The 27,721-nt window shown below is 38.1% G+C and overlaps 1 protein-coding gene across 7 annotated transcripts in view; it reads left to right on the forward strand.

The window, feature by feature from the left end:
* DNM3 (dynamin 3) overlaps nt 1-27,721 on the forward strand; it is a 574,033-nt gene that overhangs the window by 84,253 nt on the left and 462,059 nt on the right. For all 7 annotated transcript variants that reach the window (XM_065883171.1, XM_065883141.1, XM_065883152.1 and 4 more), the window contains exon 2: nt 7,056-7,129. In XM_065883171.1, coding sequence (XP_065739243.1) covers nt 7,056-7,129 — 74 coding nt within the window. The remainder of the gene's footprint in view (nt 1-7,055; nt 7,130-27,721) is intronic.

Below are 27,721 nucleotides of genomic sequence, written 5' to 3' on the forward strand. Positions count from 1 at the left end.
GTGTTAAAAATAATACCTGGGCAGTGAAGGAGGCACTGGGAGGAGCACAGGGATGAGGGAGCAGATGTGTAAATAGACCAGTATGACAAGTGTGTGTTGAGAGTTTAGGTAGAGGCATGTACAGGGGGATTTCAAAGAAGATGTACAGGGGGATTTTCTTGGAGAATGTGATATGGAGCTGAGTATTGAAGATTAAGTAGGAGTTGACTAGATGGAGAAGTGGGGAGAGAGCATCCCATGAGGGAAGCATGGAATATGCCAAGGAACGTGCCTGAGAGCACAGGTGAACACTGAAACTTCCACTAGGATGCACACTTTTTTTGTTGTTGTTTACAGTTTGGATTTCATGCTAAAGACAGTGGGGAGTCATTTAATGATTTAGAGTCTGCGAATGTTGTGATGGGACTTATGTTCCTCTTGAGGTTGGATTGGAGGGTGCTCAAACTGGATGCAGGGAAATTAATTGGGAGATTATTGTGGTAGTCTGTATGAGAGTTGGAGGCATCTGGAATGGGGATTGAAATAGAGAAGAGAAGATGCATTTAAGCGATATTAAGGTAGAATCAGCAGGACTTGGTGGCCATTTTGGAGCATGAAGACAGAGGAAGATGGTGGATGGATGATTTCCATGTACTTGGTTTGGCTGACATGTATGGATGCTGGTGATGTGGATTGTGATTGAGAATAAAGGAGGAGAAACATGTTGGATAGATGATAATGAGTTGAATTGTAGAGAATGGTTTTGAGACAACTAAGTGGAGATGTCTAAGAGGCTAGTGTGACTTTGGGATACCTCTGACTTCTGGTATTTAACTTATTGCTCTGGGGACTCTTTCTCAATCTCTTTGTTAGTTCTACTTCTTTCAGGTGCTCATTAAGTATTGGTATTTTCCAGACTCCATATTCATCACTCTTCTTCACTCTGTTCCTACTCTTCTGTTCTCTTGGCTTCAACAACCTGCTCCAATGAAGACTCACAAATTATTATCTCTACACAGGACCTTTATCCTAAGTTCCAGTTGCTCAGTCTAACTATGTACTTGTCTTAATCTAGACATTCTCTAGGTATCTAAAGGTCAACATATCCTCGTCTTCTCCCATTTTTTTTTTTTACAGTGTAGCATAGTCTAATGCTCAAGAGCACAGATGCTAGAGTCACACTTTCTAGGTTTGAGTCCTAGATCTGTCACTAGCTTTGTGACTTTGAGAAAATTATGTAGCCTTTCTGTGCCTCAGTGTTCCCATCGTTGAAGTGAGAATAACAATAGTATCTACCTCATAGGGTTGTTATGAAGATCAAATGAGAATGATGCCTGGCACATGGTAGATACTATATATATATCAGCTATAACCAGATATTTCTGTATTTCCTATTCTGGTTAATGGCACCACTATTCAATCAGCTTCCCAAACCAGAAATATCCTGGTGGCTATTAACTCCTTCATATCATTTCATTCCACATCAAAGTGATCATTAAGTCCTGTCAGTTGTCCATTCTCTCTGTTGTCTTCTCTCCATCTTCACTATCACTGCCTTGAATAACCTTTATCATCTTCTTCCTCAGTGACCTAGACTGGTTAGTGACTAACCTCCCTGTCTTTTGTTTTCCCTTTTCAGCATTCTCTGTAGAGTCCCCCAGTGAACTGTAAATCTGATCACTGAAAACTCTTCAGTGCTCTCCTGTTTTCATAGGAAGAAAAAAATACAAGAGAAGCCTCTAAGGTCTCCTCCTGCCTCCTTCTCCAGAGACTTCTCCACCTCATTCTGACCTTTCTTTAATATTTACAGTTCCATAATGTTCTGTGTTATGTAGATCTCCCATGTCTTTACACATTCCCTGTGGCTCCCCTGTGGAATGCCTCCTTATCTCATGTCTCTCTGAAATTGTTTCTGGCTGGTCCCCTAAGCAGAATAGATTATTCCCTGCTTTGCATTGATACTTCAACTTGTGTGGAGCTTAACCATAGAGTCTGTCTTGCTTACTGTAGTCATTTGCATTTTGTTTCCCACTCCCCTCCCCAAGACTAAGATGATTTGGCTTTGAATGGATCAGCTACATGAATTAACTTATTGGAGGGTATGAGTTATATCTCTTGGCTTCAGTGAAGAGCAGATGTTAGACATTTATTTACTGAACAGATCACCTGGTTAGTCATCATTACATCTATATTGAACAAAAGCATGTCCATAGATTATTTTCTGCTAAGGGGGGAAATTCCTTTTAGCTTTGTTGATACAGCCCTTGCTCTCTTTTTAGGCTTCCAAAGATCAATCATTTCCTAATTGAGCAATGATAATATTCCTTGATAACTAAGTTTCTGGAAGAGCCAATAAGAAATGTTATCAAGGTGGTTCTTAGACCATAGCATGGGAACTGTTCTCTCCTTTTTGTTCAGGAATCAGGAAACCATGAAAGAGCATTGACGTTTTGTCTGAAGACTAGCTGTTAAGACTGTGTAGATTAATGCTTTATTGAGGTGGGTTGAGAGAGAAGAAAGACATTTGAATCGTAGCTGCTATGTGGCATAGAGAGGGAAGCACTACTCCTGCCTTAAAATCTGTACAGTCCAATCATAGATGAGGCATTCAGGCTAAAGAAGGGAGTCAATTTAATACTGCTTAGTTTCCAGATTACTTCTTGCTCTACCTTGAAGGTCCATTTTTTAGGAAAATGACACACAAATTTAAATCCACAGTAATACTAAAGGCACAGTCTTTTTTTCTGCATTAATTTAGCAAAGTAATTTTTCTGTAAGATCTACCTACAGAAGAACGAACCACCTATTGCACAAAAAATAATAACATTCAAATGGATGGTTGTACTCAATGGCTAATGAATTATTCATGATTGTTTGTATCAGTGCCTTGGCTCCCTGTTGATGGAGGCAGGAATAAGGAACTGAGCTTTCCAAACCAGTGCAGCTGGTCAATATCAAGGTGACAGTTCAGGTGGGATCTGAGCCTCCTCATCTCCAAATTTCATTCATGAAATGTTAAAAATTGTCAAGGCTTTTTTTTTTTTTTTTGCGTGAGAAGATGCTAAAATATCAGGGAAAACACCCTGTGGTTGTATTGTAGCAATAATAACATTACTACTTTTTTCTGTGGTGCTTTGGTTTTTAAAAATTTCCCATGTGTTGCATTTCCTTTAATTCATAGGATTATCTCAATTTAGTAGAAAAAGAAACTGAGGTTTAGAGAATTTTGCCCATTCAGTGGCAGAACTGTGGTTCAATGAGAGGTCCTCTGTGTTTCATTTGAGGGCTCACCCCCTTACCTCTCACAGCAGGGGTGTGCTGGGCATATGGTTTTCATGCTGCTGGGTCATCAGAATGACATGAATCTTCAGGGTGCCAGATTAGTCACTCAGTCTTCAGAAGAGAAAAATTTCTCTCTCGTGCTTTGTGGCACTCAGATACTCCTGTGAAGTCAGAAGAGACTTCAAAATAGCAGGATTTGGTTACCAAATCTTTTGACTTTTGGTGAAAATGTATGTGTTGGAGGTAGGACTGGTGAGAGCCATGAAGGGGATACTTGAAAACGTTTATTACTCTTAAAGCAAAGTTCTGTTTGCTTAATAAAAATGTAGAGAAAAGTGTTAGCTATGTCTGTTGGCTTACTTTTTAGCCAAACACATGATAATTATTTGTTATTTAAGATGTTTGATACCTTCTCTTTTGCTTTGATAATGTTCAAATGATTGTTACTAAATCTACATTATAAATACATGGTCACAAGCATGAGTTGAAGCAGATCCCAGCACGAAGGTATTAAGTAACTAAACCTCGTTTCTTCCTTCTCTCCTTCTTTATTTTCTACATCTTTTTCTTAAAGAAAATATTTTATTGATTTGTTAAATGCCATTATTTAGACATTTAAGACATGTATATTTATCTTTGGCATCTATACATCCTAAAACCTCATTCATGGCCCTAATAACTCAAACAGATGGCCTCCAGCTCTTTGCTCTGGAGTTTTGTTTCATTTTCCCTTTATCCATTTTGATTCTCAAATTAACTTTTCCTTTTTAGGTCTAGGCACAGAGTAGATGCTCTTGTTTTTTTTAAAGTGATTACTGAAAACATCCAAACTAACAAATATCCTAATACAGTTCCTGAAGAATATTAAGATTATCTGATTACATGTATTTGGATGTTTTTAAAAGGAGAGTGTTTGTCTCTCTCATTTCTGAACTCTAGTGTAATTTATCTGCTCCCTTCTTAATGGTTTTCTTTGTGTATGTATGTCTTTATCTTCCCATTAGATTTCATACTCCTGGTGTCTAATTGGTGCAGGCCCATGCCCACAGCATCTTCCTAGCACTTCTTAGTTTTTCAGTGAATTTTTTGATAAGTAAATCATATTATTTATTCAGGTGGCATTCTTTTAAGAGCAAAAACAAGTCTGTAATTTCACTATTCTCTATTTTAGTTACATATAGTGACATTCCAAATGAAACTTAGCCCTTGGAGTCAAGGAGTAAAGTCATTAACTAGCTAAGAGGCTGTCAGAATTTACACTAGCACTTGCAAAATAAATTAGTTGTAAGTAGGGGAAATTTTGCTTAATTTTATCTCTGTAACTCTCTATTTCCAAAGTATTGTTAGACCCAAGCGGTCTACGAGGGATTCCAACTCGCCCAAGAACCGCCAAGAGTCGAGAGCCGTTGCAACACGCAAGAGGTTTATTAGGAGCCGATGCACCGGGGTTCCCTGAACCTCACGCAGGAGGCCGATGGGGAACCCCTAAAAGCGGAATCACATACTTTTTATAGGTTTATTTACTCATAGGGCGGGTATATTCTCACAATGATTGGGTAAATGTGGTGACTTTTGAATTCATTGGCTTAGGAACTTTTGTCCCACCTTCTGGCCGTTATAGTTGTCTGTTCATTGTGGTGGTTAGGGCGTATACCTGTTACGGGCAACTGGAAAATTACCCGCTGTCTGGCAAGTCCCCGTCAACTGAAAAACTCCAAGAATTGGTTTCGATAGGGAGAAGGAGTGGCGCACGATAGGGAGAAGAATTGGTTTCGATAGGGAGAAGGAGTGGCGCACGATAGGGAGAAGAATTGGTTTACGGGAACAAGTGAGGGGGTGGAAAGTCCCTAAAGGCCCCACAGTATTAGTGGAGCTAAAGCCTTGGATTTTGCAGCATTCTCACTGACCATTACCAATTGTATAAGCTGTTGTTTACTGAAATCCCATCTGTGTTGAAGGTGTGTTCTGTCAATTTTCCTACAAGAGTCATAGTATATCCCATGCCATTATTACCCACTAAATCGTTAAGTAACATTTCCTAACTTGAGGCCAGTGGTTCTCAAACTGTAACAGGGAAGAGCTAAATTGGACTCCATGTTTGATCTGTTTCTTTGACTTTGACCTTTGCTTTTCGTTGTTTTTTTGCGGTAAGCGGGCCTCTCACTGTTGTGGCCTATCCCGTTGCGAAGCACAGGCTCCAGACGCGCAGGCTCAGCGGCCGTGGCTCATGGGCCTAGACACTCCACAGCATGTGGGATCTTCCCGTACTGGGGCACGAACCTGTGTCCCCTGCATTGTCAGGCGGACTCTCAACCACTGCGCCACCAGGGAAGCCTGCTTTTCGTTGTTTTTGTTATTATAATCATACATAATGGCCTCCCTCAGGTAACCTTGCCCCTCTGCCTGAATGTTAAACCAAAGTGCCTTTGTACATCCTGACCCTGTCCACCTGTGGATGGCTGCAAGAAAGAAGAAATTAACACATCCCCTCCTGGAGGCTGGCCATTCCAGGTGATATTTGCAAAACTTATGGCCATTTTACTTCCTCATCACCTCTCCCTCTCTGATTCTATAAAAGAAACTGGCATCCAGACCCAGATAAGATAGTTTTTCAGAGACACTAGTCCGCCATCTTCTTTGTCTGCAGGATTTGTGAATAAAGTTGCTATTCTTTGCCTCAACACCTCATCTCCTATTCACTAGCCTGGTGTGCGGCATGCAGAGTGAGCTTGGACTCAATTAAAAAAACATGGTGAACATCAGAATCCCCTGGAGTTTGGTAAGAGTATAGATGCCACATCTTTCCCCAGGCATTTTGAATCTGTAGGTTCAGAATGGATCCTGGGTGTCTGTGGTTATAACACTTTCTGGTGGTCCTGGAACCACTTTTTGGGAAACATTGCCATTGAGTCAGAAATTTATTTTGAATGGAATTCTGTGATTTTTAAAATGATGATGCTTCTAAAAGTTGTGAGTCATTCTAAATGTCTTTAAAAACAGTGTTATAGGTATGTTTATGAATTCTCTTTGACATTGCAGAATCAGTACTCATTTATGTGGCATTATAGATGTAATTATGAAATACTTTCTTTGCAGTTTTATTGGTTTAGTGTATATTAACATGCCATTTTAAACACAATATTTATTTGAAAAATCTCCTTTTTTATAAGCTCCTATCTATCGGGAATGAGAAAAAACAAAAATCAAATTGCAGTATTTTTTCTACTGTTAATTTCTACATATGCAATGTTTATCTCCGCTTAATCCCACATTTTGTGTATGACCTTTTTTGGAGAAAAAATTTAGGTATTTAGAAGATACAAGCTAATGTACCTTTATTACCTCTTATAATGGTCAGTATTTCATGGTGTTAATATTGATCTTGAAGCTGGACGGAGTGATGAATTTTTTAATTACCAAAGAGTTTAAGGATTAACTTCCACAGCAAATATTTTTGTAAATCCTTGTTCTCTGAAAATAAAAATGAATTGACAATACACAGTAGTTTAATGCAAACTTTTATTAATTCCAGCTAAATGAATGAATTACATATTCCAGTGAGGTCATTATGATAATGCACGTGGGTTAATATTCAGTATAAGGGCCCTTCCCCACCCCCACCCCCTTTTTTATTTTGCAAACGTCTCTTTTATAAGGTGGGTCTAGCATTCTTTAGATATGTGATGCATTGAAAGGTTGAGAATTAGAATTTCTGTGGAACTTGATTTGTAAATTTATAGGTGATCAGAATTCCTTAATATGCCTTAATCTATTCCTTCTTTTTTTTTTTTTAGGGACTTTCTCCCTCGAGGGTCAGGCATTGTAACGAGAAGGCCTCTTGTGCTGCAGCTTGTTACTTCCAAAGCAGGTAATGAATGAGGATGTTTGCCACATGGATGAGTGTATTCTATGGTACCTGTTGTCTCCATTCCTGGCTGTTGGGTTGTAGCAACAGAAACGTTTTTGTGATCACTCTGCCATGGGTAGCTGCCTATATTTCTCTCCAAAATGCCCTCTTCTTCATTGCTTTTTAAATTCCCTTTATCACATTAAATGGAAAGTCTCATTTCTCATTGTAATATATTTATAATTTTACAGTGTGGCATAACCACTAATACCCCTTTGGTATACTTCCTTCCTGTGTGTGTGTGTGTGTGTGTGTGTCTGGGAATTTTTTAAAAGTAATTTAACATCCCTCTAACAGCTGTATGCATATTGTCGACTGAAAAGAAAAAAAGTGCAACCTAAAAGTTGAGAGTTGTGTTTTATTCGGTGGGAATTTTTAGGGTTTAAAGCCCGGGAGGCAGCATCTCAAGTAACCCTGAGAGACCTGCTCCGAGGAGGCAACGGGGGAGCTAGGATATATAGGAGTTTTGCAACAAAGGGCAGGTAGTAGGAACAAAAGATTACTGTTAATAAAAGAAAACTAGATATCTCAAGGAATTTATCACTTTTCTGAGACTGGGAAGATGCAAGAGTCTAGGCTCAATGGGCTATCTGGGGTCAGTATCTTGTGTTTTCACATCCTGAGTTTCCTCAGGGCTCACCAGCTCACCCTCCTGTGGTGGCTGCAATCACTGATAACTGTGACATCCTTTGTTTACTGATATGGCAGGCAATATTCCATTTATCAATATGTATAGTGTATGTGTATCTATATCTATGTTAATATCCATACCTGGATCTATATCTAATGTGCTGTTTTTGGCCCTCTCCTTAACACCATGGTAATTTGATAGGCAAATGAGCTTTGCTTTCATTTTTGTTTCTCAATAACTGGTGATGTGGAATTTTTTGTGTGCGTTTATTTGGTATTTGTATTTCTTCTTTTGTGAATTGGCTGTTTTTTTTTATCTTTGTCTATTGGTTTTTGAGGATTTTACTACTTTTCCTAACAATTTCTTTGAATGCTTAAGATTGAAGCACTTGTAAAGTTCATGCCTCATAATTTGCAAAAACAGGGTCATGGAGGTTTACCCTTACGTTTTCTTATAATAATTTTACAGTTTTGATTTTACATTTAGACCTTTGATCCATTTTGAGTTAATTTTTACAAGTGGTACAAAGTAAGAGTTCACCTTCATTTTTTGCATGTGTATATCCAATTGTCCCAGCACCATTTTTAGAAAAGACTATTCTTTCTCCACTGTATGTTTTTTGGCACCTTCATTGAAAATAAATTGGCCATAGATATATGGGTTTATTTCTGGACTCCCAAGTCTATTAAGTTGTTCTGTATCTCTGTATTTGTGCCTGTACCATACTCTCTTAATTACCCTTGCTTTGTAGTTTTGAAATTCAGAAGTATGAGTTTTTCTACTTTGTTCTTCCTTTTCAAGGTTGTTTTGGCTATCCTGAGTCCTTTAAAATTCTATGTGAATTTGAGAATCAGTTTGTTTTATCCTAGGAATGCAAGATTGATTTAATATCTGAAAATCAAGTAACGTATCATATCAACAGAATGAAAACAAAAATCACAGGATTGTCTCAATAGACTTAGAATGAGCATTTAAGAAAATCCCATACTCCATCGTGAAACACTCAGCAAACTAGGAATAGAAGGCACTTCCTCAACTTAGTAAAGGACATGTATGAAAAACTCACAGCTAACATCATACTTAATGGTGAAAGACAGAATGCTTTCCCTCTAATATTGGGAATAAGACAAGGATATCCACTGTTGTCACTTCTATTCGGTGTTGTACTAGAGGTTCTAGCCAGCGCAGTTGGGCAAGAGAAAAAAAAAAAAAGACATCCATATTGGAGAGGATAGAGTAAAATTATCTCTATTTGCAGATGATATGATCAAGTACCTAAAAGTTCCTAAGGAAGTCACTAAACAGCTATTAGAACTAATAAATGAGCTCCACAAGGTTACAGGATACCAGATAAAGATACAAAACTCAATTGTAATTTTATACACTTGCAATGCACAATCAAAAACTTGCAGTAAGAAAACAATTCTATTTACAATAGCATCATAAAGAATACACTACTTAGGAATAAATTTAACAAGAAGAGCAAAACTTATACTATGAAAACTACAAACTATTATTTAGATAATTTGAAAAACATCCCATATTCACTGATTGGAAGACTTAATGTAAGATGGCAATACTTCCCAAATTGATTGATAAAGTCAATGCAATCCTTATCACAATTCAGCTCACTTTTTGGGTAGAAATTGTAGACATTTTAAACCATTTCTTAATGTAAAAAAAATCGAAGTTTGATCCAAAGGAATGGACTTGAATGATGTCATTTGAAAAAAGTAAATTGCTTACAAATCTACAATGTACCAGATACTATTTGAAGCTCTGGAGATATAGCAGTGACTAGGACAAAGTCTCTACCCTTCTGGTGATTTATAGCCTGGTTATATCATTTTTAATGTATAGAAGGTTTACTCTTTTTGGTTATAAAATCTATACATATACATTTAACAAAAGGTAAATATTTAGCATAATTTTTTCCTTTCCATACTTTTTAAATTTTTTAGCATTTAGTTCAGAAATTTATTTTCATGTATGAAGAAATAATTCTTTCCCCAGTCTCCTTTATCTTATATTCCACTCTTAGTGCAATCTATTTCTGAATATCTTTTTTTTAATGTGCCAACACTATAGCGTTGTGCCATGCGGCATATGGGGTCTTAGTTCCCTGACTGGCACCTCCTGCAGTAGACGCACAAAGTCTTAACCACTGGACTGCCAGGGAAGTCCCTACAGTGTTTTACTTATAACAGGTTTATAATTTGCTTTAATATCTATCAGGACTATAGTCCTCCCCCCATTATCTATTTATTTATTTATTTATAATTTTTATTATTTTTCTTTTTTTTTTTGCGGTATGTGGGCCTCTCACTGTTGTGGCCTCTCCCGTTTGCGGAGCACAGGCTCCGGACACGCAGGCTCAGTGGCCATGGCTCACGGGCCCAGCCGCTCCGCGGCATGTGGGATCTTCCCGGACCAGGGCACGAACCCGTGTCCCCTGCATTGGCAGGCGGACTCCCAACCACTGTGCCACCAGGGAAGCCCTTGGGAGCTTTTTTAAAAAAAATAATTATTGGAGTAAAATTGCTTTACAATGTTGTGTTAGTTTCTGCTGTATAACAAAGTGAATCAGCTGTATGTATACACATATCCCCATATCTCCTCCCTCTTGCGTCTCCCTCCCACCTGCCCTATCCCACCCCTCTAGGTGGTCACAAGGCACAGAGGTGATCTCCCTGTGCTATGTGGCTGCTTCCCACTAACTATCTATTTTAAATTTGGTAGTGTATATATGTCCATGCCACTCTCACATCGTCCCAGCTTACCCTTCCCTTTACCTGTGTCCTCAAGTACATTCTCTACGTCTGTGTCTTTATTCCTGTCCTGCACCTAGGTTCCTCAGAACCCTTTTTTTTCTTTTTTTAGATTCCAAATATAGTTGTTAGTATACGGTATTTGTTTTTCTCTCTCTGACTTACTTCACTCTGTATGACAGACTCTAGGTCCATCCACCTCACTACAAATAACTCAATTTCATTTCTTTTTATGGCTGAGTAATATTCCATTGAATATATGTGCCACATCTTCTTTACCCATTCATCTGTCAATGGGCACTTAGGATGCTTCCATGTCCTGGCTATTGTAAATAGTGCTGCAGTGAACATTGTGGTACATGACTCTTTTTGAATTATGGTTTTCTCAGGGTATATGCCCAGTAGTGGGATTGCTGGGTAGTACAGTATTTCTTAGTTTTTTAAAGAACATCCATACTGTTTTCCATAGTGGCTGGATCAATTTACATTCACACCAACAGTGCAACAGGGTTCCCTTTTCTCCATACCCTCTCCGGGAGTTATTGTTTATAGACATTTTGATGATGGCCATTCTGAGTGGTGTGAAGTGTTACCTCATTATAGTTTTGATTTGCATTTCTCTAGTGATTAGAGATGTTGAGCATCCTTTCATGTGTTTGTTGGCAATCTGTATATCTTCTTTGGAGCAATATCTATTTAGGTTTTCTGCCCATTTTTGGATTAGGTTGTTATTTTTTGATAACTGAGCTGCATGAGCTGCTTGTATATTTTGGAGATTAATCCCTTGTCAGTTGCTTCGTTTGCAAATATTCTCCCATTCTGAGGGTTGTCTTTTGGTCTTGTTTATGGTTTCCTTTGCTGTGCAAAAGCTTTGAAGTTTCATTAGGTCCCATTTGTTTATTTTTTATTTTATTTATTTAATTTTTGCGGTATGTGGGCCTCCCAGTGTTGTGGCATCTCCCGCTGCGGGGCACAGGCCCTGGATGCGCGGGCTCAGCGGCCATGGCTCATGGGCCCAGGTGCTCCGCGGCACGTGGGATTCTCTCAGACCGGGGCATGAACCCACGTCCCCTGCATCGGCAGGTGGACCCCCAACCACTGCGCCACCAGGGAAGCTCCCATTTGTTTATTTTTGTTTTTATTTCCATTTCTCTAGGAGGTGAGTCAAAAAGGATCTTGCTGTGATGTACATCATAGAGTGTTCTGCCTATGTTTTCCTCTAAGAGTTTGATAGTGTCTGGCCTTACATTTAGGTCTTTAATCCATTTTGAGTTTATTTTTGTGTATGGTGTTAGGGAGTGTTCTAATTTCATTCTTTTACATGTAGCTGTCCAGTTTTCCCAGCACCACTTATTGAAGAGGCTGTCTTTTCTCCATTGTATATTCTTGCCTCCTTTATCAAAGATAAGGTGACCATGTGTAGTGGGTTTATCTCTGGGCTTTCTACCCTGTTCCACTGATCTATACTTTTGTTTTTGTGCCAGTACCATACTAACTTGATTATTGTAGCTTTGTAGTATAGTCTGAAGTCAGGGAGCCAAGATTGCTTTAGCTATTTGGGGTCTTTTGTGTTTCCATACAAACTGTGAAGTATTTTATTCTAGTTCTGTGAAAAATGCCATTGGTAGTTTGATAGGGATTGCATTGAATCTGTAGATTGCTTTGGGTAGTATAGTCATTTTAACAATGTTGATTTTTTCCAATCCAAGAACATGGTATATCTCTCCATATGTTTGTATCATCTTTAATTTCTTTTTTCAGTGTCTTATAGTTTTCTGCATACAGGACTTTTGTCTCCTTAGGTAGGTTTATTCCTAGGTATTATATTCTTTTTGTTTCAGTGGTAAATGGGAGTGTTTCCTTAATTTCTCTTTCAGATTTTTCATCATTAGTGTATAGGAATGCCAGAGATTTCTGTGCATTAATTTTGTATCCTGCTACTTTACCAAATTCACTGATTAACTCTAGTAGTTTTCTGGTAGCATCTTTAGGATGCTCTATGTGTAGTATCATGTCATCTGGAAACAGTGACAGTTTTACTTCTTCCTTTCTGATTTGGATTCCTTTTATTTCTTTTTCTTCTCTCATTGCTGAGGCTAAAAGTTCCAAAACCATGTTGAATAATAGTGGTGAGATGGGCAACCTTGTCTTCTTACTGATCTTAGTGAAAATGGTTTCACTTTTTCACCATTGAGATCCATGTTGGCTGTGGGTTTGTCATATATGGCCTTTATTATGTTGAGGTAAGTTTCCTCTATACCTACTTTCTGGAGGATTTTTATCATAAATTGGCATTGAATTTTGTCAAGAGCTTTTTCTGCATCTGTTGAGATGATCATAGGGTTTTTATCCTTCAATTTGTTAATATGGTGTATCACATTGATGATTTGCGTATAATGAAGAATCTTTGCATTCCCGGGATAAACCCCACTTGATCATGGTGTATGATCCTTTTAATGTGATGTTGGATTCTGTTTCCTAGTATTTTGTTGAGGATTTTTGCATCTCTGTTTCTCAGTGATATTGGCCTGTAGTTTTTTTTTTTTGTAACATCTTTGTCTGGTTGTGGTATCAGGGTGATGGTGGCCTCGTAGAATGAGCTCAGGAGTGATCCTCCCTCTGCTATATTTTGGAAGAGTTTGAGAAGGATAAGTGTTCGCTCTTCTCTAAATGTTTAATAGAATTCGCCTATAAAGCCCTCTGGTCTTGGGCTTTTGTTTGTTGGAAGATTTTAAATCACAGTTTTAATTTCAGTGCTTGTGATTGGTCTGTTTGTATTTTCTATTTCTTCCTGTTTCAGTCTCGGAAGTTTGTGCTTTTCTAAGAATTTGTCCATTTCTTCCAGGTTGTCCATTTTATTGGCCTATAGTTGCTTGTAGTAATCTCTCATGATCCTTTGTATTTCTGCAGTGTCAGTTGTTACTTCTTTTTCATTTCAAATTCTGTTAATTTGATTCTTCTCCCGTTTTTTCTTGATGAGTCTGACTAATGGTTTATCAATTTTGTTTATCTTCTCAAAGAACCAACGCTTAGTTTTATTTATATTTGCATTGTTTCCTTCATTTCTTTTTCATTTACTTCTGATGTGATCTTTATGATTTTTTTCATTCTGCTAACTTTGGGGGTTTTTTTGTTCTTCTTTCTCTTATTTCTTTAGGTGTCAGGTTAGGTTGTTTATTAGAGATTTTTTTGTTTCTTGAGTTAGGATTTTATTACTATAAACTACCTCTTAGAACTGCTTTTGCTGCATCCCATAGGTTTTGGGTCATCTTGTTTTCATTGTCATTTGTTTCTAGGTATTTTTTGATTTCCTCTTTGATTTCTTCACTGATCTCTTGGTTACTTAGTAGCATATTGTTTAGCATCCATGTGTTTGTATTTTTTACAGATTTTTTCCTGTAGTTGATATCTAGTCTCATAGTATTGTGGTTGGAAAAGATGCTTGATATGATTTCAGTTTTCTTAAATTTACCATGGCTTGATTTGTGACCTAAGATATGGTCTATCCTGGAGAATGTTCCATGAGCACTTGAGAAGAATGTGTATTCTGTTGTTTTTGGATGGCATGTCCTATCAATATCAATTAAATCCATCTTGTTTAATGTGTCATTTAAAGCTTGTGTTTCCTTATTAATTTTCTGTTTGGATGATCTGTCCATTGGTGAAAGTGGGGTGTTACTGTTGATTTCCCCTTTTATGGCTGTTAGCATTTGCCTTATGTATTGAGGTTCTTCTGTGTTGGGTGCATAAATATTTACAATTGTTATATCTTCTTGGATTCATCCCTTGATCATTATGTAGTGTCCTTTTTTGTCTCTTGTAATAGTCTTTATTTTAAAGTCTATTTTGTCTGAGATGAAAATTGCTACTCCAGCTTTCTTTTGATTTCCATTTGCATGGACCATCTTTTTCCATCTCCTCACTTTCAGTCTGTATGTGTCCCTAGGTCTGAAGTGGGTCTCTTGTAGACAGCATATATATGAGTCTTGTTTTTGTATCCAGTCAGCCAGTCCGTGTCATTTGGTTGGAGCCTTTAATCCATTTACATTTAAGGTAGTTATCAATATGTATGTACCTATTATCATTTTCTTAATTGTTTTGGGTTTGTTATTGTAGGTCTTTTCCTTCTCTTGTGTTTCCTGCCTAGAGAAGTTCCTGTAGCATTTTTTGCAAAGCTGGTTTAGCTTTTGCTCATCTGTAAAGGTTTTAATTTCTCTGTCGAATTTGAATGAGATCCTTGCTGGGTAGAGTAATCTTGGTTGTAGGTTTTTCCCTTTCATCACTTTAAATATGTCTTGCAACTCCCTTCTGGCTTGCAGAGTTTCTGCTGAGAAATCAGCTGTTATCCTTATGGGGATTCCCTTGTATGTTATTTGTTGCTTTTCCCTTGGTGCTTTTAATATTTTTTTTTTGTGTTTAATGTTTGATAGTTTGATTAATATGTATCGGCATGTAAATCTCCTTGGATTTATCCTCTGTGGGACTCTCTGTGCCTCCTGGACTTGATTAACTATTTCCTTTCCCATATTAGGGAAGTTTTCAACTATAATCGCTTCAAATATTTTCTCAGTCCCTTTCTTTTTCTCTTCTTCTTCTGGGACCCTTATGATTCGAATGTTGGTGCATTTAATGTTGTCCCAGAAGTCTCTGAGACTGTCCTGAATTCTTTTCATTCTCTTTTCTTTATTCTGCTCTGCAGGAGTTATTTCCACTATTTTATCTTCCAGGTCACTTATCCATTCATCTGCCTCAGTTATTCTGCTATTGATTCCTTCTAGAGAATTTTTAATTTCTTTTATTGTGTTATTCATCATTGTTTATTTGCTCTTTAGTTCTTCTAGGTCCTTGTTAAATGGTTCTTGTATTTTCTCCGTTCTATTTCCAAGATTTTGGATCATCTTTAGTATCATTACTTTGAATTCTTTTTCAGGTAGACTGCCTATTTCCTCTTCATTTGTTTGTTCTGGTGGGTTTTTACCCACTTGTGTATTACTCTTTCTTCTCATTTTGCTTAACTTACTCTGTTTGGTGTCTCCTTTGTACAGGCGCATGTTCGTAGTTCCCATTGTTTTTGGTGTCTGCCGCCAGTGGGTAAGGTTGGTTCAGTGGGTGGTGTAGGCTTCCTGGTGGAGTGGACTGGTGTCTGTGTTCTAGTGGATCTTATCTTTCTTGTGGGCCGGGTCATCTCCAGTGGTGTGTTTTAGGGTGTCTGTTAACTTATTATGATTTTAGCCAACCTCTCTGATAGGGTGGGGCTGTGTTCCTGTTTTTCTAGTTGTTTGGCATGGGGTGTCCAGCACTGGAGCTTTCAGGTCGTTGAGTGGAGCTGGGTCTTTGCGTTGAGATGGAGATCTCTGGGAGAGCTCTGTCCAATTGATATTACGTGGGGCTGGGAGGTCGTGAAGGACTAAAATGCCAGATCCTCAAATCTACACATGTATGGATGCACTGTTGATAGTTTTCTATTCCCATAATTTATTTTTATTTAGGGGTTCTTTTCTATTTGTGTCAAAGTTTAGAATAATTTTGTAAAGACAAAACCATTGCCACTAGAATTATTTTAACTTCAATAAATTCATTAGAGAATAGTCAATATTTTTAAAGTATTATTATTATTTTTTTTTCCAATACAGAGACCATGCTATGTTCTTTCCTTTGCTCACAGTTTCTTTTACTTTGGTAAAATTCTTGATAGTCTTTGTACAGAGTCCATACATTTCTATTTAGGGTGTTCATATTTATTTTTGTACTTGTAGTTTGAATATGTTTTTTTTTCCATTATATTTTCTGACTCCTAATTGCTGATCTATGTAAAAGCTGCTATTTTTAATTTTAATTTTTAAATTAACCATCTTAGTCTATGTTTGACAGATTAAAATATTTTTAATTGATTCTCTTGGGTATTTTAGTTATATAGTAATTTTGTTTGCATTTCTTAATTTATTCAACAAATACTTATGCAAATATTGGGATGGCTTAGAGAAGAGAATTATTGACCAGAATATTAATAAGTTCTGTTGCAGTGGGGGCTTTTTGTTGAGTACTGACATGGGAAAGATGTTCTTACACATTGAGCTCCTTTGAGAAGGAACATCACATGCTTCTTCCATATACCCTTTTGTCAATAGTCTCCCAATCTTGTTCCTTCTAAGCTCCTGACCGTTCTTTCACTACTTCCCATTAATCAGTGAGGATCATACCTCATGCCTCTCCTCTCTCTTCATGTGAAGTGGACTAGAAATTCTCCCCTCAGGGAAAACTTACTATCCCGACAATCCTTCAGGAACCTCAAAATGGGGCTTTTGCATTTCAGTACTGTACTGTAAGTGATGCCAGCTAAGAATTGCCCCCCTCCTTTTTTTTTTTTTTTACCCTAAAGGCACACTGTTCACAGGGAAGTCTGGGGTATTACTATAGGCTTGGGTTGATGGATGGCTAACAAAATGGCAAAAAGAAGCAAGGGGGGGATATATGACACTGTTCATGCAATTTACTTGTGCCTTCATATCCTAACTGGGATAAGTTCCATAAATACTACTTTCTTTTGATAGATGCATTCATTCAACCAATGTTTATTGAGTGATTCCTGTGTACCAGGCAAATATCCCTGTCATCATGGAGCTTTTATTCTTGTGGAGAAACCAACAGGAAGTGTAAAAAACAGCAAAACAAACACACAGAAGGTTAGGGGATGAAGAAAGTGGACATTCAAGCTGTGATGATATTTGTATAGGCATAGGGACGTTAGATGATTCTAAGGTGGGAGCTGCTTATTTGTTTGAAGTTTAACAGGGAGACCAGTAGGTCTGGAGGTGGAGTGAGTGAGGAAGGGGAGTAGGAAATGGGGTAAAGAGAGACGATGTTGCTGAAACAGGGAAAAAGCTCATTGGGTAGGGTCTTGTGGGCTAGGGACCTCAAAAGAGAACATGATAGGAGGATTAGAGCCTTAAAGTAGGTGTCATTGAATGTAAGAGAAAGAAATGATAGAGTGATTCAGAGATTGAAAAGTGGTAGGATAATTTCTTTGCTCATGAAGAGGGTGAAGGGATACCTCTTTTGTTGTAACCAAATGGAAAGTGGAAAATATGGGGGAAACTGCAGATAAGTCTGTACTTGTAGTGGATTCCTTGTTTGATGACTTTATTTTCTCTAGGAGAAGTAGGAGACAAAGTATTTGCTGATAATGATTATCTTTTTATTTCCGTTAGTATGTCTTTCATTTCTCTTTAATGCCCTATTACATTGATCAAGGCTTCCAGAACTATGTGTTGCTCCTTTGATGAAAATGCCTCTTGTGTTAAATTATGCATATGCTATTTGTTTCTCCTGGTAAGGAACTATTTTATTCCTAATTTTTAAAAGATTTTAAAATCTAATAAATAAATAGGTATATAATTTTATTGAATACATTTAGGCAGTTATTGAGATTATCTTTTAAAAAACTCAGATATGTTCACCCTTACCTTTATAGATTTCTTATTTAAGCATCCTTGCATTCCCAAGGTATACTTGATTACAGTACCTTATTCTTTTACTGTACTGTTAAATTTCACTAATTTATTTAGGTTATTTACATTTCTTTCTATACGCATCTATCTTGTTGGTGTTACAGATTTATCGAGTGAAAGCTATACTAGTCAGCATAAAATAAATTGAGCAACACTCTCTCTGGCTTTTGACTTTCTTCTATTAGCTTTGGATACTCTTAAAAATGCATTTTGGTTTCTGTTTCCAATTAAGGAGGGCTTCTAGCCTGGCTTATTACAAAGGGTTATGCCTTCACCTCAGGAGTTCAGCAGCCATGGGTAGTAAGAGCCTGGGCAAGGTTAGACTTGAGGCTGTGGTTGCATTGGGTCCTGAGGCCTGGGTGTCATGCACATGGGGAATATTCAAAACCATGTAGATGCTTAGAGTTCTAATGCAGAGATTTTCCTGCCATAACTCTAGAAACTTTTATAAAAGGATTGCTACCCCAGGACAGTGACTATGGAGAAAACTATAATAATAATTTGCTGCCATTCTTTTGAGCATTAATTATGTACCAGCGCTATGCACTTTGAAGATAATTTTTTTAAAAATTTATTATTGTTATGTTTCTTTAATTTATTTTATTTATGTTTGGCTGCATTGGGTCTTTATTGCTGTGTGCGGGCTTTTTCTAGTTGCGGTGAGCGGGTTTCTCATTGCGGTGGCTTCTCTTGTTGTGGAGCACAGGCTCTAGGTGCACAGGCTTCAGTAGTTGTGGCATGCAGGCTCAGTAGTTGTGGCTCACGGGCTCTAGAGCACAGGCTCAGTAGTTGTGGTGCACGGGCTTAGTTGCTCCGTGGCATGTGGGATCTTCCCGGAACAGGGCTCGAACCCGTATCACTTGCATTGGCAGGTGGATTCTTAACCACTGTGCCACTAGGAAAGTCCCTGAAGATACTTTTATTTAACCTTTACAAGAAACTTCTGAGATACATATCATGATTCCCATTTTAGAAAAAGAGCCCCAGCAAGGTTAATCTATTTGCCCAAGGCTACACTGTTGGTAGGAGTGGGGATTGTTATTAGTATCTTCCTGACACTGTTAATATTACATTTTTAAAATAAGAAACTTGAACTGCTTGATTTATATTTTCAGGGCACACTTTATATTTTTATAGGTATTTTTTAATGTAAAGGAGCATAAATATATGAATAATAAATATAGAAATTGGTTAATTCACAATTATTATCTAATTTCCAACATAATGCCCATATAGTAATATTTAACTGTTTGTCTCCACCTGCTGTTTTATTAGTTGCTAAACCAAGTCAAAAATTAATTATAGGCGCTATGCCTTATTCTACATAATTTTTTTAGGACATTTAGTAATTATCACAGAGGACATTCCAAGAAATCACTCAGTGTTGTGAGAAAGGTGAGCAAAATCACCACCTCTATTTTATTAACAGTTTTAAGTGATATCTTGGTAGTTTGGTTTCAGAGAGAGGTATTTCTGTAGGTATGGCTTGGAAGGACAAGACTTGGACAAAGCGTTGGTAAGGTGTTGGGTGAGGACTGCAGTGTCAAGAGCAAGGAAGTAGGGAGAAAGTCTTCATAACACAAGAAGACAGTTTTCAGTGCCTGGGGGTTTCCTCCAGTGCCGTGCTGAAACTGGGTTACGCCAGCTCCCACGATCAGGCTGTGCACCTGTCTTCTCATCTCTGTAATCAGTGACATCATGGTGGTAGCTTGAAGTTGGTCATGGTGGGAATATTTACAGTACAGAAATGGTCAAATGCTACAAATCAGGACTTTTTCCTCCCTATGGTGCCAGCTATTAAACATTTACCAGCATACCACTGGTTTCCTTCTTTTCAACACCTGATCTTACTGTTTACTGGTTAAATGACATGTCAGACTGAGAAAGCAAGTGTGTCTGAGTGTAATACTTTGATGAACTACTAAGTATGCTGAAAGTGTCACTACTTTAAGAAATGATCCATTTGGAGTTTGATATGCCCTCTGAAGGAGAGGTGTTTTTTTAAGACATCAGAATCCAAGTCATTCTCTGCATTAAAAGTTACTGTTAAGGACTTATACAAGTAAATCCTGTAGGTCGTGGTTAAGGACAAGTGATTTTGTCTCCTGGAGAACTTTTCTGTTAAAATATTTCTCTAAATGCTGTTATATTCCCTCATTTGCCTTTATTTCAATGACAATAATGTAAGAAAAGAAGGTATGAAAAATCAGAAATTGCAAAATGGATACATTAAACGTAATTGTTCAAATTACTGAAGTATTCTTTTTTTTGTGGAAAATTTCCTTGGTACTTCTATGTGTGTCAAGTATAATAATTCATCAAAATTTGATTTACCACCTTTGTATTGCACCTGCTGCACAATATAACATGTGTCCATGTTTTAAAAACTGCCCGAGACTTGTAATTTATTAAAAACTTATTACTATTCAGTATTTTGGGTCCTTGGTTAGAGTTGCTATAAATAAGCATTTTAATAAAGATGCTCAGTAACAGAAAATTTGTTTCCAAGGCACCACATAACTAACAGGATGAGGTGGAGACGTAAAGTTCAGGCAGCAGGTCTGAGAAGCAGCCGGAAGGCTTTAAGGTGGAGAATCACTGTTCTGAGTGATGGGCTGCACAGTGGAGTCCACCTTCAGGTCAGCATGGAGAGTACTGTGAGTCCCGGTGGAACTGAGCCAAAGGGTGTTTGAGGAGACTGTTTCCTACTACAATAGCCAGGGAATAATTAATTCTAGAGAAAAATGTCAACTTTTCACAGGTGAGGTATTTTTAAAAAGTTCATACATTAGACTTTAAATCCTGATTTATGTACAGTGACCAGACCTTGTTTTCTAGTTTCATAAATTAGACTGACACATACTTAGTGGAAAAGTTCAAGTACTGTTTTGAATAACAACACTGAAAATATTTTAAAACTACCTCTCATTTTGTTTGCATTTAAATATTTAATTAAGGTTGATTGTTTTAGCATAAGATAGTCTGTTTCTGCAGAGGATGAAATGTTTATTTTTTTTTTCATCATAACAAGTTAACCACATGGTGAAAACAAATGTGATTCTGAAAACATTCTTTCTTTACTACAGCTTTGACCTTGTTCTGCTCCAGTGCTGGTTCCCTGTTGCTTTCCATATAAAGTACAGGTTACCACAAAAAGTGCAGACTCATAGTTTAAAGTCCCTTGAATATAGTTACTCTTAAATTTTAATGTGCACAAAATACCATGAGGATTCTTGGGTATCACCCTCAGAGGTTTTGATTCAGTAGGTGTGGGGTAAGGCCCAGTGTTCCGCATTTTAAAGAACTACTGCAGAGTGCTTCTAAAGCTGTTGGTCTTTGAGTTACACTTTGAGAAACAATTATAACAATTTCATCTACATATTTTCCTGTTGTTATCTTTTGTTTCTCCAAATACCTTTCCTGCTTCCTTTAATAGGATCTTTCTGTTGAGGAATTACCTACTGTTCTTTAATAAGTTGTCTAAATATTTGGTCATGGAGTCTTTCTGTAGGTCTAAGCTCTGTGCTTTGAATATAACAGGCATTCATTCAATGCTGTATTGTATTCTCCTGCTGCCTGGGCATCTAGCTCAAACACCAGCACATCTGGCCCTGGTATTTTAAGAACTCCAGCATCTTCAAAGACTATCAGAGGTTGAGGTTCTAAGAACGCCAAGTTTTGTTGTTAACATAACTGACTTTCCTTCCAGGTGTAAATGTAGAAATGTAAGAACCATCCAGGAGAAATCTCCACTCATCCCTTGGAGCTGGGGTCCTCCTACTTGATTTCTGATAAGCCCAGGAATTCTCACTGACCCCATGGAATGTCACATAGTTATCAAGCACATAATCTTAATTCTGGAAAATGTAACTATCAAAAATAAATTAGAAATATTTGGTGGGGGAGTTGGACAGAGGGGGGATGTTAAGTTTTCTAAGAAGTTTGAGGATCACTGGCATAGAAGGGACCAAAGGGTTTCACCTTTCTGGAGGGTGCTTTGGGTTATTATTCCATGAATATTGGGCATAATATAATAAATGAGCTTCCAGAAGTCCTAGGTAGAAGAACATTCTCGTTAAATGGATAGAGATGTAGAGGCTATAAACATGTATTAGAGTAGGGCTGTGTTGAAATATTCCCAAATTTATAACCTATTTCATAGGCCAAATTGTTCTCTTTCAGGGTTCTTATAAACTTTATTTTTGAGGAGGAAATAAGGTAGTTAGTACTGTTTAGGACTTTCAGCAAGACCTACTTTAAATCTGGTTTGGTTGTTCTTTCAATATTTGTGTAACTCAAGAAATCAAACTTGTCCATATGTGTGGTTATTGGAATTCCACTGTGAATTACTGGTTATATTCAATTTTTTTTTTGTTTCTCTTTCTTTGCTGACAGCACTCTGAAACTATTATTTTCTACCAATTTTCTCATTACCCTTTTTTTTTCTCAGTTTAAATATTGGCTATATGTTTATTAATAGACTTAGAATTTCTAGTAGCTCAGTTATGTACCTTCCAATACAAAGTCGAGAAATTTTCACTCAACTCTCAAAATTTAGAGAAAAGTCAAAGAGCTACTCTAAGCAAACCTGACCCAAATTTTATTTCTTCACGGTTAGATGACTGCCCTTTAACAACACATACATTTCCATTTAGGAAGAAAATAAGTAAATAAAAGATATTACATATTTCTCCTCAAAGGAAATGAAGAAATAATACATTTCAATAGAATTACTACTCCTGATTGTGAGGCTAAGATGATTTTTGAGTTGGCAATAATTTGTTGTTTTTTAGGTCTCTATTCTATTTTAGAGAGAAAGTATTGAGGCTTTTATATGCCTTGAGTTTCCAAACCAAAAATTATAGTCCTCTAACCTTAGACTCTTTTGGTCCATTTAATATTTACTCTCAGCTTATGTCTGCTTAAAGTGTTTAGATAGAAGAGAGACATCAGGTTTCCTAATTTTGGGGCTTTTCTCTCTTTTTATTCCTCTCCTTGCTCCCATTTTTAAAAAAATGGGTTTTCTTGAAGTAATTGATATTGAAGAGGCCCAAAAGGTAAACTGTAGAGTTGTTAATACCTGTTTAAATCTGAGAGGAGGAGGTATGATTTTTTTTAATAGAAAACGAATAGACTTGTTTTACATCATGACCATGGCTATAGCCAACTAATAATTATTACTTATCCGCCCCTTCCCACTCTCATTTTTTCCCTTTGGGCTTCTAATGATAGTAATCTTAGATCAAGGATGTCCTCTGTATTTGCATTTGTTAGATGAGTCAAGTAGTTTTAGAATGCATTTTCTCTGCCTTCTCCTCTGTGGGGCTTGTTTTACCCTTCCCGCTGCCACAGCTTGCATCCTCCTCTCTGTAACATTGACTTCATTAGTCACTTGACCCTGCTACTGTTGAATGGTATGGTCTCCAACTGGAAGAGACTGGTTGTTCTGTTGTCTGAACACCATAGGAGCAGATCATAGTTGAGCTACTCTGCTGGTTTATAAGATGCTTTTGTACTAACTGAAGGTGTTTATTTTGCAAAATGAACTAAATTCACATTAAGTACTTTTCAATTAATGGTGTTAGTTTAATTTTAACAATCTTCTGCAAGTCTGGTGGAATTTCTTCTCATTGTTTTCCCCAAAGTGTATTTGTTTTGTAAATTTTTATCTTCATGTTTTTGCAGTTATTCATTCATTTCATGTGTTCATTAAACAGATTTTAATGGCCACAGTGTGCCACACAGAGAAGTCGCCAGTTTGTGTCCTGCATAGGATGTTTCTTCAATTGTTTTCCTATTATTCTCATCTTGATTACTGTTTAAAGAAACTGATTTTTTTTTTTTTTTTTTTTTCTTTGCGGTACGCAGACCTCTTACTGTTGTGGCCTCTCCTGTTGCGGAGCGCAGGCTCCAGACGCGCAGGCTCAGCGGCCATGGCTCATGGGCCCAGCCGCTCCGCAGCATGTGGGATCTTCCCGGACCGGGGCACGAACCCATGTCCCCTGCATCGGCAGGCGGACTCTCAACCACTGCGCCACCAGGGAAGCCCCAGAAACTGATTGTTTAATCTCTGTATAAGTAATACAGTGGATGGAATTGTCTTTCTCACTTTAGTTTTTTTTTTTTTTTTTTGGTTGCGTTGGGTCTTCGTTGCTGCAGGGCTTTCTCTAGTTGTGGCGAGTGGGAGCTACTCTTTGTTGTGGTGAGTGGGCTTCTTGTTGCGGTGGCTTCTCTTGCTGCGGAGCATGGGCTCTAGGTGCGTGGGCTTCAGTAGTTGTGGTATGCGGGCTTCAGTAGTTGTGGCGCGTGGGCTTCAGTTGTGGCACGCGGGCTAAAGTAGTTGTGGCGCACAGGCTTCAGTAGTTGTGGCACGTGGGCTCAGTAGTGGCTTGCAGGCTCTAGAGCACAGGCTCGATAGTTGTGGTGCACGGGCTTAGTTGCTACGTGGCATGTGGGATCTCCCCGGACCAGGGCTTGAGCCCGTGTCCCCTGCCTTGGCAGGCGGATTCTTAACCACTGCGCCACCAGGGAAGCCCTATTGCGTCTTCTTTTTCAAAAAGGATGATGCAAAATTGGAAAAAAAACATCCAATTATTTGCATTTTTTGGTTCAAAGGGTTTTATTTAGGTAAGAATTTATTAAATAGATAATATGCAGCAGAGATATATGGATGAAAGATAAAACAGTTCAGAAACAGAAGAATTAACCATTAGAAAAAGTGTTAAAATTTGGTAAGTGGACAAATTCAAATGTTTCATAAAGGAGGATTTCAGAAAATGAATTTTTTCAACCCATACTTTATTATTAAAGTCAGTTTCTTAAAGATCTTAGTGAGTAATTATGAGAGGCTATTTCAAAGATTTAAAATTCATGGTATATATTTATTCAACAATGGAGGAGTACAGGGAGTAAACAGTAGAAGCAAAGAGAATGAACTGGTAGAAGTTGGATTGGTGGCCTAAGAGGTTTTTTTTTTTTCATGTTTAAAGACTACTAAAAAGTACATTTCTAAAATCATTTTCATTTTCATTTTGCTCTGAAACAAGGGGATAAGATTGGTAACAATGGGAGTTGACAGTGGAATAGTCTGCTATTAAACTTTTCCAGTGTATTTTTCATTTGAGTTATTGTGTTTTTCATCTTTAGAAGCTCTTAAAAATATTTTCCATTTCTCTCCTCATCAGCTTCATGGTTTCTTTACTCCTCTTGAACATATGGAATACCTCTTTGTAATTTCTGCTTCTGTTCCTCTTGATTGAATTTTATCCTGGTTATGCATCATATTTTCCTGCTTTGTTCATGCTTGGTAATCTTGACTAGATATTGGACATTGTGAATTTCATGTTGTGCTGGATATTGTTTTAGTAATTTTGGACTTGGTTCTCATGTGCAGTTAACAGGCATCCATTTGATCTTCCTGAGGCTTACTTTTTTTTTTTTTTTTTTTTTTGCAGTACGCGGGCCTCTCACTGTTGTGGCCTCTCCCGTTGTGGAGCACAGGCTCCGGAAATGCAGGCTCAGCGGCAATGGCTCACGGGCCCGGCCGCTCTGTGGCATGCGGGATCTTCCCGGACCGGGGCACAAACCCGTGTCCCCTGCATTGGCAGGTGGACTCTCAACCACTTGCGCCACCAGGGAAGCCCTTTTTTTTTTTTTTTTTTTTTGCGGTACGCGGGCCCCCCACCGCTGCGGCTCCTCCCGTTGCAGAGCACAGGCTCCGGACGCGCAGGCCCAGCGGCCATGGCCCACGGGCCCAGCCGCTCCGCGGCACGTGGGATCCTCCCAGACCGGGGCACGAACCCGCGTCCCCTGCATCGGCAGGCAGACTCCCAACCACTGCGCCACCAGGGAAGCCCGAGGTTTACTTTTAAAATTTGTTAGGATGGCTTCAGAGCAGCCTTTAGTCAAGGGCAAACTTGACTTCATTATTACTCTATTTGAAGTCCCAGATACTAGTAGGCATTTCCACTCTTGCTCATTGGAACACCAACTACTCCATGCATTTTGTGAGCTCTGGATATCATTCCTTCTACTCCTTTCTAGTGGTTCTTTCCTTCAACCTAGGTACTGTCCTTACATGTGTTCACTGATCGGTACTTGGGGGACTCCTCTAAGGGTCTCGAACAGTCTCTCTGTTTAGCCCCCTTCTCATCAGTATTTCACTGCACAAAATTCTAGCTGCCTTGGCCTCCTTGAACTCTGAGTTCTGTCTTTTTATCTTAGTGAGACCATTGAAGTCTGTTTGGCTTCTTCCTCTCTGTGCTGTGGTCTCCAGGCAATGCCCTGGAGCAACCGAAGCACTCACCTTGTTGATTTCCCTTCTCTCAGGAATTACTGTCTTGATTGCCTGTTGTCCAGTGTCTGAACATTGTTCTTTCATATATTTGATCATATTTTCTAATTGTTTAAGGTGGGAGAGTAAATCTGAATCCTGATACTCTATCACGCGGCTGGAAGTGGAGGTGAGACTCAGTTAACCATTAGCCCTGCTTGTTAACGATCAACACTGAGATCGCATTGGTTTTCACTGCTTATGAAAACATTGCCAGGGTTATTTTTGGGCATTGGTTTATGGCTCTGAGGTCATGAAGAAAATCTTACAATTATACCTCCCAGAAAAAGAGTTTACCTCAAACTGTTTATTTCACCTGTCCTCCTTTGTTGTTGTTGTAATATGTCTCCCAATTATGGAAGCTACCAAAGGAATACAGAGTATCAAATGAGTGAGGCATTTTCTCCCAAGTTAAAAACACCAGTTTTGCTAGAATCTTGATGATGCCTCTGAGCTATTTATAAGGATGTAAAATCCATATATTTTTAGGTAACAGAGGGAATTTTTTTTTTTTTTTTTTTTTAACAGAGGGAATTTTTACCAGGCTGCAAGGTAGATGTGTTAGCAAGGGCTTTGAATTGAGAAAGGACTTGGATTTATAGTTGTCATGTTTAGAACCTCACCTTAAAATTTACCTCCATTAGACTCTGCAGATGGTTACCACTAATATGGCTGTGTTTGTCAGGGGAGAGGTCAATCTTAGTAGAATATCATCAGGACTATTTATTGGTACTTACTTTATCAGCTCTTGGCTGTTGAAAAGATGATCCCAAAGTTGGTCTCCTAAGGAATAATGGCATGACTAGTAGGGAAGCTAAATTAGTTCATGAGGCCTCTCCTCGCTCTAAGGATTATATATCTACCTAAAACAGGTGGCCTTGCTTCAATTATTCTAACTTTAGTGGGAGTTAAATGTTAGATGATGCCAAGACTAAGAACCTCACAAGGGTAGTTGTTTAAACACATTACATAAATGTGTGGTGCACATCTATAATTTTAATTTAAAATTAAATTATTTTAACTAAGTACCTTTAGCTAATTAACCAAGAAAGAGATTATTAGAGAGATGAGAAAGCAAGTGAATAGCCCCTTACTTAAGGGCCATCTTGTGTAAGCTATTGGTACCTGGGGTTCCCACCCATGTATTTCCACAGGCTTGAGGGAGATTAGGGGCACTATGCTAAACTAATGCTGATTGATAAGTATCCTTTCCATGCTGACTTGTTGGCTAGATAATAAGGTAATTGTGAACTTGTGACAAATGTGTGAGTGAATATGAATACTGCACAGTTCAATGAACTATCCGTTACATGT

This window comes from Phocoena phocoena, chromosome 1, assembly GCF_963924675.1.
Source record: "Phocoena phocoena chromosome 1, mPhoPho1.1, whole genome shotgun sequence".
Taxonomy (NCBI): Eukaryota; Metazoa; Chordata; class Mammalia; order Artiodactyla; family Phocoenidae; genus Phocoena; species Phocoena phocoena.